General features: G+C 38.4%; 1 protein-coding gene across 1 annotated transcript in view; it reads right to left on the bottom strand.

Annotated features, from left to right (window-relative positions):
- The window catches only part of GASK1B (golgi associated kinase 1B), a 65,828-nt gene that overhangs the window by 39,260 nt on the left and 13,206 nt on the right, over positions 1 to 13,362 (bottom strand). The window contains exon 2 of the mRNA XM_068990235.1: positions 1,205 to 1,419. Within this exon, the coding sequence (XP_068846336.1) occupies positions 1,205 to 1,419 (215 nt within the window). The remainder of the gene's footprint in view (positions 1 to 1,204; positions 1,420 to 13,362) is intronic.

Raw genomic sequence — 13,362 nt, 5'->3', positions numbered from 1 at the left:
TGGACACCAGAGATCATCTCTTCTCGAAAGTTCCTAATCCCTGTCCTGTGGCTCTCACCAAACTGGGTTTCTTTCTACACTTTTTTTTTTCTTTTTGGCCACACTGCATCTTGATTGCTGCCTGGGCTTTCTCTAACTGCAGTGAGCAGGGGCTACTCTCTGGTTGCAGGGCACAGGATTCTCATTGCAGTGGCTTCTCTTATTGTGGAGCACGGGCTCTAGGCGGATGGGGGCTTCAGTAGTTGTGGCGTGTAGGTCCAGCTGCTCCGAGCATGTGGGATCTTCCTGGACCAGGGATCAAACTCGTGCCCCCGCATTGGCAGGCAGATTCATAACCACCAGATCACGAGGGAAGGCCCTCTTCCTACATTTTTGTCCTTTTCTAGTTCCTTGCTGAAAAGGCACACACACATATGCACACACAAAATTAACAAAAGGAGAATGTTTTGTAGATGTCCTAAGATAGTCCTAAATTGCCATAAAAAGTGCTAATTAACAATACAACACCAGGCAGCTTTTCTAAAGTGGAAGAAGAGGAAAGCAGTAATTGGAATGAGGGGACAGGAAGAGTCATGAGATCCTCATCAGAAGGAGATAAAAGTTATAAGAAACCTATAAAACATCTAATCATGCAGTTATGTAGATGGCCAATATTTATTATTCTCCAGTGTCAATCTTAATGATGTATTTACAAAGAATTACTGGAAAGAAAACAGGAAATGGTGACTGTAAGAAAAGTGACCAAGGGACCACTGAAACAGTGTGGAAAAATAGAAAAAAAGACAAACTTCTACTATCACCAGATCCCAGGATTCCAGCCCAGTTTTGAGCAGCTGTGACAACTTGGGTGAGTTACTTAATCTCAGTTTACTTACCTTCCAAGTGCTGTAAGACTACCTACCTTGCAAAGCCACTGATGGGTTATCATAATAAATTGTATCTATGATAGGTATGACGATTCTAGTAGTAATGTACTGAAGAATTACCTATTCAGAAATTAATAAAAGGACTGAGGGACATTTCTGAACATTTCCTAAGAGGATATAATGTCTTATGATGTTGTACCAGGCTTGCCAAATACAACATTATAGAATTTAAACTACTTTCATAAAAACCCTAAAGGTGCAGAAACTTCCTAACTGCGCACTTCCATAACTCAGTGTCAGTCTTAGGTAACTACTTACTTGATTAAAAAAAAACTTACCTGTAACAAAAAATCAAAGAGGGCCATCTTGGACCACTCGTGGTGATGTATTTCAGTACAGCCCCACTCAGGCTTGGGTACTCGACCATTCTGCCAGCACTTCTGTTTCAGCAACTGCTGATAAGTTCCCCAAGTGAGCTTAACAGAAGAGTGGGTCTCATTATTTGTTGGAGACAAAGATGGATCCCAGAGGATGAAAGGACATGGGCGGCCATCTATAAAAGCCAAAAAAAAAAGAAAAAAACAGTTAGCAAGTTACTGACTGTGTGTGTGCCCTTGGATGTCATTCACTCTTGCACAGCTTTACATTCTCACCTGTCCTGTGCTAGAATTGGATTAGATAACATTTAAGCTCCCTTTGTCTTCTGAATCATTTAATATTCATATACCTTCATGATGCTTCCTGATAACAGTCTTATATGATGGAAAGTAACTATTAGTCAAGGAAAGAAAAGGATTTTTTAAAAAAGATACTTTACAGATGTGGCAGGAATAGGGCTATAACCACCAATAACAATGCCCTCTGGTTAATGTGGTTTTATTCCACATCTAAAAGCAGCCACCATGAAAAAGGAAAGAATCCAGACATTTATAATTGTCTATTCAGTGTCTGAGTGGAGCTGCACTCTATCTGTAATAACAACTGTCTGATTTTCTGAGGCCACAGTATGATGTTAGGAAGAAAAAGAATTTTTAGAAGTTGCAAATTTAAAAGTGAAATTGCATGTTTCACACCAGTCACTATAATCTCCAAAGAAAGAAAAAGGAAGTAAGAGGTTTAGAGGTGTTTTGAATTTTTTTTTTTTTCTTTTCTGATAGAACAATGGCACTGCTGGTAAACAATCGTTTATTCACATAAAACCACCCGAAGTACATTTAAGCAAATATCATCTTTAACAATTTCCAGTGCATAGAATATATTTCAAAGAAAATGTCACTTGAATGTTTTTGTCTCAGTTTTGATAGTTTAGAAATTTCACTGCTAAACTGTACATTAAATGATACTGCAGGCTTAAAACCAAAAGTATCTCTCTCAAGCCTCCATGTCTGTCAAATAAAGTCACTCAAAGAGGATGATGAGCAGCTTTGCTTGTAACTTAAAAATCAGAATGATCTCTTGAAAAAAGGAAAAGAAAGTAAGTCACAAAGATCTGAAAAATCACATTTAACTCATTCTTAACAAGCCTGAACAATAGAAGCCTCTGAAACTATGGTTGGAATGTCAAGACACATCACAGGGATTTTTAAAGCTTTTTCAAATAACCTGAGAGGTTCTCAATCTGTAACTGTTTTTTTTTTGTTGTTATTAAAGACTTGTTTTCCCACCCTGCTTGTTTGCCTTTGTGTAGAGCTCTTATCTCTAGTCTTTAGTGCAAGGACAGTCACCCTTCTAACCCCTCTTCAATTTGGTGTGCCAGGGACCTCAATAATATTAGTAACATCCACTTAATCATCCTAAGCACCTACATTCCACTTTTGTTCAAAGGAAAAATCTTTCTCCTTTTAGCCTTGCAATTTAGGCCAGGGCATGTAGAAAATCCTTTAGACTGTGGAAAATAGGTCACAGTCACTGATGTACAATTAAAAGAAAAATAAAGAAAGAGAAATCATAACTAAAGAACTTACTTGTTATCTCACTCCTTTTTATTTCCTTTACTGTACTAAATGGTTTCGTGCTACGGGACCTAATTATCTTCTTAGATGCTAGATAAGTATAATGTTAACTGTATATGTTCCACATACTATGCCAATTTTAAAAATAATAATAATAAACTTCAGATAGAAGCAGTCAACCCTAAAGGAAATCAATGCTGAGCATTCACTGGAAGGACTGAAGCTCCAATACTTTGGCTACCTGATGCGAAGAGCCAGCTCATTGGAAAAAACCCTGGTGCTAGGAAAGATTGAAGGCAAAAGGAGAAGGGCGTGGCAGAGGATGAGATAGTTTGAAAGCATCACCAACTAAATGGACATGAATTTGAGCAGACTCTGGGAGACAGTGGAGGACAGATGAGCCTGGCGTGCTTCAGTCCATGGGATAGCAAAGAGTCAGACATGACTTAGTAGCTGAACAATAATAACAGGAGCAATCCATCATGTAGTGGGAGACACGAATAAACCAGTGTAACCAAACACATGTAAGAGACACAGCATAGCTTTCAAAGATTTTTTGTTGTTGTTTAGTCACTAAATCATGTCCAGCTCTTTGGGACCCCATGGATTGTAGCCCACTGGGATCCTCTGTCCATGGATTTCCCAGGCAAGGATATTTGAGTGGGTTGCCATTGCCTTCTCCATAGGATCTTCCCAACCCAGGGATCAAACTTGTGTCTCCTGCGTGTGTTTCCTTCATTGCAGGTGGATTCTTTACCACTGTGCCTCCAGGGAAGCTTTGAAAGATATGGACTTCAAAATATTAATACCAAGAGGCTCTATCAGCCAGTATCTTTGGAACAAAGTGATACACAGCTAGCATTTTGCATTCTGAGTGCTAGAAAGTACTCAAGCAGAGTCAAAATCCAACACTGAACTCCAACAAAACAAAGCAATGTACCAGAAAGAAGACCAGCAGTCTCCTCAGCACATGAGGCCCTCAGAGAAAGGAGGAAACGATGCACATAAAGAGTTAACAATTTCTGCATTGCTTTTTCCTTTGCTTTAGAAATATTTGTTTCATTTTTTTAAAAAAAGTAAATCTATTCATGTTAGGAAATGTGGAAAAACATTAAAATGTATAGCTAAAAGATGACCTCTTGCTATATATAGGAAACACTAAAGTCTCCAACAACAACAACAAAAAAAAACCAGATGGAACTAATAAATGAATTTAGTAAAGTTACAGGATAAAAGACTGATATATAGATATCTACTGTTCTTCTATATACTGAAAATGAACTCTCAGAAAGAGAAATTAAGGAAACAATCACATTTACAATCATATCAAAAAGAACAAAATTCCTAAGAATAAACTTAATCAAGGAAGTAAAAAATCTATTTACTGAAAAATATAAAACATTAATGAAGAGTTTTGAAAATTATATCAATACAGAAAATGGAAAGATATCCCATGCCCTTGTATTGGAATAATTAATATTGTTAAAATGGCCATACTACCCAAAGCCACCTACAGATTTACTATAATATCTATCAAAATACCCATGTTACTTTTCACAAAACTAGAACAAATAATCCTAAAATTTATATGAAACCCAAAAGACCCCCAATTCTCAAGGCAATCCTGAGAAAAAAGAACGGAGCTAAAGGAATCATGCTTTCTGACTTCAGACAATACTGCAAAGCTACAGTGATCAAAATAGTATAGAACTGGCACAAAATCAGACACACAGATCAACGGAACAGAACAGAGAGTGGAGAAGTAAAGTCACACCCATATAGTCAATCTACAACAAAGGAGGCAAGAATATCCAATGAAGAAAATGCAGTCTCTTCATTAAGTGGTGCTGGAAAGCCTGGACAGCTACATGTTGAAAGAATGAGATTGGATGTTTCCTCACACCATGTACAATAAACTCAAAATGAATTAAAGACCTAAATGTAAGACCTGAAACCATAAAACTCCTAGAAGAAAAACACAGAATATCCTTTGACATAAATCATAGCAATATTTTTTGGAACCAGCACCTAAGATAAAAGAAATAAAAACAAAAATAAACAAATGAGACCTAATTATACTTAACAACATTTACCCAGCAAAGGAAACCACAAACAAAACAGAAAGAAAATATTTGTAAATGAAATGACTGACAAGGGGCTAATATCCAACATACATAAACAGCTCATACAATTCAATATCAGAAAAACAAAGAAGGCTTTAAAAAATGAGAATACATGAATAGACATTTTCCAAAGAAAACTTATAGATGGCCAATAGGTTATGAAAGGATACTTAATCTGCAATTCATCAGAGAAATGCAAGTCAAATCACAATGAGATATCACCTCACATCTGTCAGAATGGCTAACATAATAAAGAATACAAATGATGAATCTCCATACTGTTCTCCACAGTAGCTATATTAATATTCCCACCAACAGTGCAAGAAGGTTAGAATTACCTTATGACCCAACAATTCCAATACTGGGCATATACCCTGAGAAAACAATAATTGAAAGAGACACATGTACTCCAGTGTTTGTTGCAACACTTTTTACAATAGCTAGGTCATGGAAGAACAGTATGGAGATTCATCATTTGTATTCTTTATTATGTTAGCCATTCTGACAGATGTGAGGTGATATCTCATTGTGATTTGATTTGCATTTCTCTGATGAATTGCAGATTAAGTATCCTTTCATAACCTATTGGCCATCTATAAGTTTTCTTTGGAAAAATGTCTATTCATGTATTCTCATTTTTTAAAGCCTTCTTTGTTTTTCTGATATTGAATTGTATGAGCTGTTTATGTATGTTGGATATTAGCCCCTTGTCAGTCATTTCATTTACAAATATTTTCTTTCTGTTTTGTTTATGGTTTCCTCTGCTGGGTAAATGTTGTTAAGTATAATTAGGTCTCATTTGTTTATTTTTGTTTTTATTTCTTTTATCTTAGGTGCTGGTTCCAAAAAATATTGCTATGATTTATGTCAAAGGATATTCTGTCTGTGTTTTTCTTCTAGGAGTTTTATGGTTTCAGGTCTTACATTTAGGTCTTTAATTCATTTTGAGTTTATTGTAAATGGTGTGAGGAAACATCTAATCTCATTCTTTCAACATGGAAGTAACCTAGACATCCATCAACAGATGAACTGTGGTATATATATATGTCTATGTACATATGATACAGACAAACATAATGAAATATTACTATAAAATATCAACTATAAAAAAGAACACATTCGAGTCAGTCCTAATGAAGTAGACGAACCTAGAGTCTATTCTACAGGGTGAAGTGAGAAAGAGAAAGACAAATGTTGCATATTAACACATGAGTATGAAATCTAAAGAGACGGCACTGATGAACCTATTTGTGAGGCAGCAATGCAGATGCAGACATAGAGTGCAGACTTGTGGACACAGTGGGGGAAGAGAGGGTGGGACAATTGAGAGAACAGTATGGAAACATGTATCACCATATGTGAAATAGATAGCAAGTTAGAATTTGCTGTGTGATCCAAGGAGATCAACCCAGTGCTCCGTGACCACCTAAAGGGGTAGGATGGCGTGAGAGATGGGGGGTGGGGGCTCAGGAGAGAAGGGACATAGGTATCCCTGTGGCTGAATCACGTTAATGTATGGCAGAAACCAATACAATATTGTAAAGCAATTATCCTCCGATAACAAAAAAGAACACAAATAACACAAGCTGGAGAGAGTATAGAGGAAAGGGAATCCTCCTACACTGTTACTAGCAAGGCAAATTGGTGCAGCCACGGTGGAAAACAATATGAAGGTTTCTCAAAATACTAAATATAGAGCTACCATATGATCGGGCAATTACAATGCTGGGCATATATCTGTAGAAAACAAAAATACTAATTTTAAAAGATACATGCACCCCAATGTTTGCAGCAGCACTGTTTACAATTGCTAAGATACAGAAACAACCTACATGTCCATCAACAAAAGAATGGGCAACAAAGATGTTGGGTGTGTGTGTGTGTGTGTGTGTGTGTGTACACATTCAGTGAATACTACCTGGTAATAAAAAAGAGTGAAATTCTGCCATTTGCAACAACATGGATGGGCCTGAAGAGTATGATGCTTAGTGAAATAAGTCAGACAGAGAAAGACAAGTACTCTAAGTTATCACATAGTTGTGGAATTTAAAAAATAAAGCAAATCAAATTATGTAATAAGACAGAAACAGATTCACAGGCATAGAGGACAAATTAGTAGCTACCAGTGGAGGGAGGGAAGTAGGAGGGGCAAGTCAGAGGTAGGGGATTAAGAGTCACAAGCTACTATGCATAAAAACAAAGAAACAACAAAGATATACAGCACAAGAAAATATAACCATGATTTTTAATAACTTCAGATGGAGTATAAAACTACAGAAACATTGACTCACTATTCTACACATGAAACTAATAAAATAGTCTTATCAACTATAATACAAAGAAATATATATATACAGCCAGAAAACAACAATCATCTACAATCTCCTATCCTAGTCATTGTTCCCATTATTTGTATATTTACATCAGATATTTTCCCATGTCTTTCTTTCACACCTGAAAAAATTAATTGTTTTTAGAAATTTAAGGAATATAGCTTGTGGTTAGAGTTCAGACTCTGGAACCCAAGAGACTTTCTGAATTCTGGTCACATTACTTCTTAGCTTTGTGATGTTAGACAAGTTATATAATCTCTTCAAACCTCGCTTTCATCCTCTGTAAAACGTGGGCAATACTGTACCTTCCAAAACTAACTGCATTAGTGTTAATGGGATCATGCATTTAAAGTTCTCAGTGTGGTGTCTCACATATATGCATATCCTAGAAAGGTTTTGCTTTAACTATTATTACATGCATGCATTATAAAATCACATAATTCATCAGCCTTCCCTTAGCCCTTGTTTGTTTATTGAGCATCTACTATACCTCAAGTGCCGCTCTAGGCCTAAAGCATACATACACACACGCATACATGTCAGGTTTTCAGTTGTTTGGCTTTTGTTTGTTTTGTTTTTTGTGGCTGTTTGGCTTTCATAGAACTTACATTTCCACCAAGGGAAAGACGCAAAAATTATAAAGGATGATAGACTATTTGGAATCATCTTACATATATAGTTTGTCAGAACTGTTTCACTAAATGTTATATTGCAAGCATGCCTCTTACAATTAAATATTCTTAAGTATTATCACTTTAACTGTGATATATAGCCCCGTGTTCAGATGGTGACTGAGGGCCATACAATGTCCACCAGCAGGCACTCAACTCCATTGAGACACAAAAGCAGTGGCAACAATACATACACAAAGGGTAGTGACCAAGTTCCAATAAAACTTTATTACAGACACTGAGTATACATTTTATATATTTTTAAGTGTCATAGTAATATTATGATGATGATGATATTTTTTAAACCATTTAAAAATTGTAGAAACCATTGGTAGCTCACAAAACACAAGAATGGGCTGTGGGCTCTCTCTCGCCCACAGACTGTAGTGAATCAGCTATTACCATTTCAGTCTATGAGTATATTGCATTTCATTTACCATTTTCTTCCTTTTATACCTTAAAAATTTTTTGAATGATACATTTTCTATTAAATCATTTGAAAAATTGTTCTCAAACGGCCACAGGGAGCTTTCAGCAGATAGGAATAATTGGTTTTCTGTTAGTATCGACTGTTTTCCTCCACATCCATCTCCCGTTAGCAAATATTCTGACTGTCACAGAAAGAGGTTCTATGCTGCCCTGCCTGACATCAGTCACCACGGGAAAGGGGTTTCCAGAAAGCAGGGCCAGCGCCAGTTCTCAGAGTTGGTAGGCCACCCGCTCTTCCTCCCAACAAACAGGTCTTGCAGAGCATTTGTGCACACTGCCCTCCCTTGAGGTAGTGACAGCTGCCAGGATGGCTCCAGAGCTCAGAACTGTGAGCAGCTACTGCGAGGAGAACTCCACTTTGTAAAAAATATGGCTGATAACAGCATTAAATGAACTTTGATAGATCTGAAGGCATGACAGAAAAATAGTCTCTGAAAGCAGGAAATGGGTTAAAGTGACTTACCTGGAGTGCCTCAGAGACAAGCTGCATCCATCTCTTCACATTCGGGTTTGTCAAAATGACGCAGCGCTGTGCTCTCTGGAGAAGTTTTACAGTGAGGAAATAAAATTCTAACTGTCAGAGTGGGGAGGAAGTGGGGTTTTAAAAGATATGTGGGTGCTCATGTAAACTAAAGGTTACACAGCTGTCTTTTAAAAAAATGAGACTTGCCAGTATAAAACTTATTTTTTCCAAAATCTGAATAGTTCCCCTGAATTTTTATGTTCTCCCAAGTTTGTTCTTTATTCAAAAGCACAAAGAAGACATTCTTTGGAGCAGATGAATGTGAAGATCCACTAAGAATGAATGCTATACACAGCCTCCTCTACCCTAGTTTACTAAATGCCCTTCACCTTCAACCAGTGACGGGTCTTGTCGAACTATAGGTGGAGTTGTCTGTCTGCATCTATCACTGGGCGAAAATAAGTAAAACATCCTGAGCTCTGAAATCAGAAGCCTTTTTTTATCACATGGGCCAAGTTCCAAGACTTCTTGTGAACAAGACAAAAAGGAAAGTGACAGTTCAGTTCAGAGCCTTTCATTAAAAATAACTCCAAAATCCATTAAAGAAAACAAAGACCAGCCAAAACTTGAGGCTCATCTTTGTTACAGGAAACAAATTTTGTCCAGTTCCATTGCAACTGTCTAATGCATTGAAGGAAAATTTGAACATTGCAAAACTCGAATCTGCTAAAACCAGGTGTTGAAGGGGTGTACCTCCCGTGAGAGGGTAGCAGGTGTCTGGTTGTTAATGAATGATCTGCTCTATTTTTTTTACAGTGCCTTTCACAGTAGGCTTCTGGTGATTAAAAGTATTAGACAGAAGTGAAAAAAGCAGGTAGGACCTCTTGGCTTAGTGTGCTGGGGGCCAGTGTGAGGAACTCCGCCCATGGCAAAGGTCATGAGGAAGGAGGCTTGGCATACACAAAGGCGTGATCAAGCCTCAGGAAACCCCCTGTTCCCGAGCATCTAACCCCAAAACCAGAGTCTGTTTTATGCTCTCACCTACACCTCTGACTTTACGGGGGGCTCTCCCCCATAACCGTTTCTCTCGGAGAAGGAGTAAACATGCAGCTCCAAGGCAATAAAAATTCCTGGGTGTGACAAGAGTGTTTCAGCTTATGGACTCCTCTGAAGGTTAACTAGCCTGCCTGTATAGGTTCGTCCGGCCACATGTGATTGTTTACAGCCTCCCAACCTGAGAGGCATGAGATGTTTTAGACTTACTAAAGGCAAATTCTTTTGGGGAGTTGGAAATTATTAGTATAGTGGGTTGGTTAGGAATTATATTGGTGAAGGGTTTTTCATTTGTTGTGTCAATAATTGCTGCTAATTCCCTGCTCTGGGTGGGACAAGGATGTCTCAGGTCAAACCTCTCTTCTGACAGACTAGTTTGTGTAACAGGATTATCCATACTCCTGCCACATGATTGTTTACTACCTCTTAACCATAAACAGCACAGAGTTTTGGATTATTTTGAGAGTCTTAATGAGCATAGGGCTTTTTCTTCTTGTTGAGTCAATGATTGCTGCCAAGCCTCCATATCCTTAGGCACCTGGGAATATATTAATCAATGTATTTGGAATATAGAAAAGGAAATATAGTAGTTTTAAGGTTAGCAATACTAGACTTTTGGAGTTAATGGATTTTCTCTTTTGTAATAGATCACTGTACTTTGTTATAAATCACTGTGTCCTTGCTATGTAAAAATGTAACTTTATCACTATCTTAAGACTAAATAGATCTTAAGCAAAGCATTGGTGAAAGGATTTTTATTTGTTGGGCTGATGTTTGCTGCTAAATCTCCATGTTCCCTGCCCTTATAATGAATATAACACATAGGAGAAATAAGTATTAACCTTTAAGCATATAGGAGAAATAAGTATTAACCTTTAAGATTAATCATGTTAACCTTGGGTTAAATAAATTCTTTTCTTGATTGTAACTCACTACACCCTCACCCTATAGGAATGTAACTTTATTTGGAGGGTGGTGCCTGGTTTAAGAAAAAACACCCTTGGAAGAAATAAGTTTTTTGGTTATCAGAAAGAAAGGATCATAAAATGTCAGCAGGTCTGGCCAGAAGATGATGTAATATCCCTAAGACCTTTTTTTTATACATTTATGTGAAGCACCTGATTTTGATAAAGGTCAGGACTGCTGACCCCCATGTGACTCTGTATTCATCCCTATGTGTAACAAAAGGTATATAAGCAAACCCCAAAATAAAGAAATCGAATCAGTTTCCAGAAAGACTGATTCGCCCGTGTTGTTCTTTCTTGCTCCTCCTTTTTCTGGCTGAATTCCCATCTGGAGCATGGATGCTATTCCACGTAATCCAAGTTATTCAGCCTCTTTTCTCCACTAATCTTCCTACTACACTATCCATTTCTAATCTCTTTATATATCTGTAATTAAATATGTATTTTTCCAAAGACGCCGACACCGTCCCCCCACCTTCAAATCACTCTGGATCCACCGGGGCTGGACCCCGGCATTAGTGTTGATGAACATGGACAAGTTATTTAATGTGAGAGAGAGTAAATAAGAATGCAAGATTCTGATGGCCTTGAGGGAGAGGGTAGGGACAGAGAATAAGATACTCAGGTTTTTAAACATCCTCTTATTCCAAAAGCATGTACTTACCATTACCCCTTAATCTCTGGACCCATTTTGTCCCTGTGTTTTGGATAGAAAGAGTTCAGAGTGAAGCATACCAAAAATAGAGGACCTACCAGATCCCAGCCCAGGCAAGACCCATGCTGTAGCTAGGAATTCAGCAGAATCAGACAAACACATGTGTAATGATGATCAGGTTACATGTCTGCCAGTTGAAGAACGTTCTGAAGGGAGTGAATGAAGGACTAAAATAAAGGCTGAGTTCTCAGTGCAAAGACAAGCAAAACGAAAAACTACTGGGCTCCAGAATTGGGCTATAGCTGTTGATAAGGAGAAGAACCTTCTCTGAAGAAGAGCTGATCATGTGGGTGGGGTTGAGAAAGAAGTCACAAGTACTGATTGTACCTCCCCCCTTTTTTTTTTGGGCTCTGTTGGGTCTTCACTGTAGCATGCAGGATCATTAATTGTGGCATGTGGGATCCAGTTCCCAGACCAGGGATAGAACCTGAGTCCCCTACATTGGGAATGCAGTCTTAGCCACAGGACCACCAGGTAAGTCCCAGGGTTCTACTCTTGACAGTATCTCTGATCTCCATAAGACTGGAGCCCAGCCCCTAGCCACCCTGACTGAGGCACTGAGCACCCCAAGAGGTAAAAAGACCATCTTCCAAACCTGTCTGGCAGGGTGGTAAGAGATCCAGACAGACACTGAAATACAGCACTGTCACATATTAGGAAGAACCAATTTATATTAGGTTTTTATGATTTTAAAAGGGGAAGGCAACAGAGAGGCAGAATTCCATATATTTTATATGTTAAGAATCTATGCAGACAATTGAGCCCAAATACAAGGTCTTGTTTTAGGAATCTGATTTCTGGGTGATTTAGTTCTTGCAACAAAAAAATAAATGCATTTAGTTAGTTTTCTGTTTCACTAGTTTTCTTGAGGTTGAACTGAGTTTAAATAATCTCCACATTTCCTCAAGCATTAGCTAAGCGTGAAGCACTTGTGACTTCCTCCACCACAGACGACTCACACAATCCAAACCATCAGTTCCACTTTAAAAAGTGTCCTTCTTTGTTCCGAAGCTTTGACTCATGGACAGAAACTTCTGCTTTCGAGGTCTGCCCAGGACTTCCGCTATGAAAATGGAAACTTCCAGACTCTTCCTGCCTCAATATTCCACTTTGAAAAACAGGAACCGACCTCAGCTTCAGAGGATCATGAGGATGGGATCACTGCCAGGCTCCACAGACAATCACATTTTGCCAATAGAGTGTTCATCACATCTGGGTGGTGCAGTCCTGGGTCATTTAGTGTTTGCTAATGTAGATGAAGAACCCATGAACTCTTGACTGGAGTAAGTTTCCTGCAGTCCAAAGCTCATCACATCACCCTACTTCTTCAGACTATCAATGATTCCCCATGGTCTGTGGGATGAAGTCCATGTCCTTCCATGACACAAACCCAGTCATTCTCTACTCTCCCCCTCCAACTGCTAATCTCCTTTTCCCAGAACTGTTTTCCAGGCATATGCTCTCTCCATCCTTCTACACCCACCCATATCTCACTTCATCCACAGTCTGACATTACTGCTTCTACATCTTTTTGCAGCACCCCTAACTATCCCCCTAAATACACATCCCTCTCTGTGCCTGCAGGGTTCTCCAAAAATATCTCCATTGAGGTCTTTACCTGACCACTCTTGTAGGATAGGTTTGCTTAGCCACCTCCCACCTTCCAAGCTTGAGCTCTTGAGAACAGGGACTCATCACCAATCATCTTTGGTTCTCCAGCTCCTGACATGAT

The sequence above is a fragment of the Capricornis sumatraensis genome, chromosome 17 (genome assembly GCF_032405125.1).
Source record: "Capricornis sumatraensis isolate serow.1 chromosome 17, serow.2, whole genome shotgun sequence".
NCBI lineage: Eukaryota > Metazoa > Chordata > Mammalia > Artiodactyla > Bovidae > Capricornis > Capricornis sumatraensis.
This window is presented reverse-complemented; position numbering and strand designations above follow the sequence as displayed.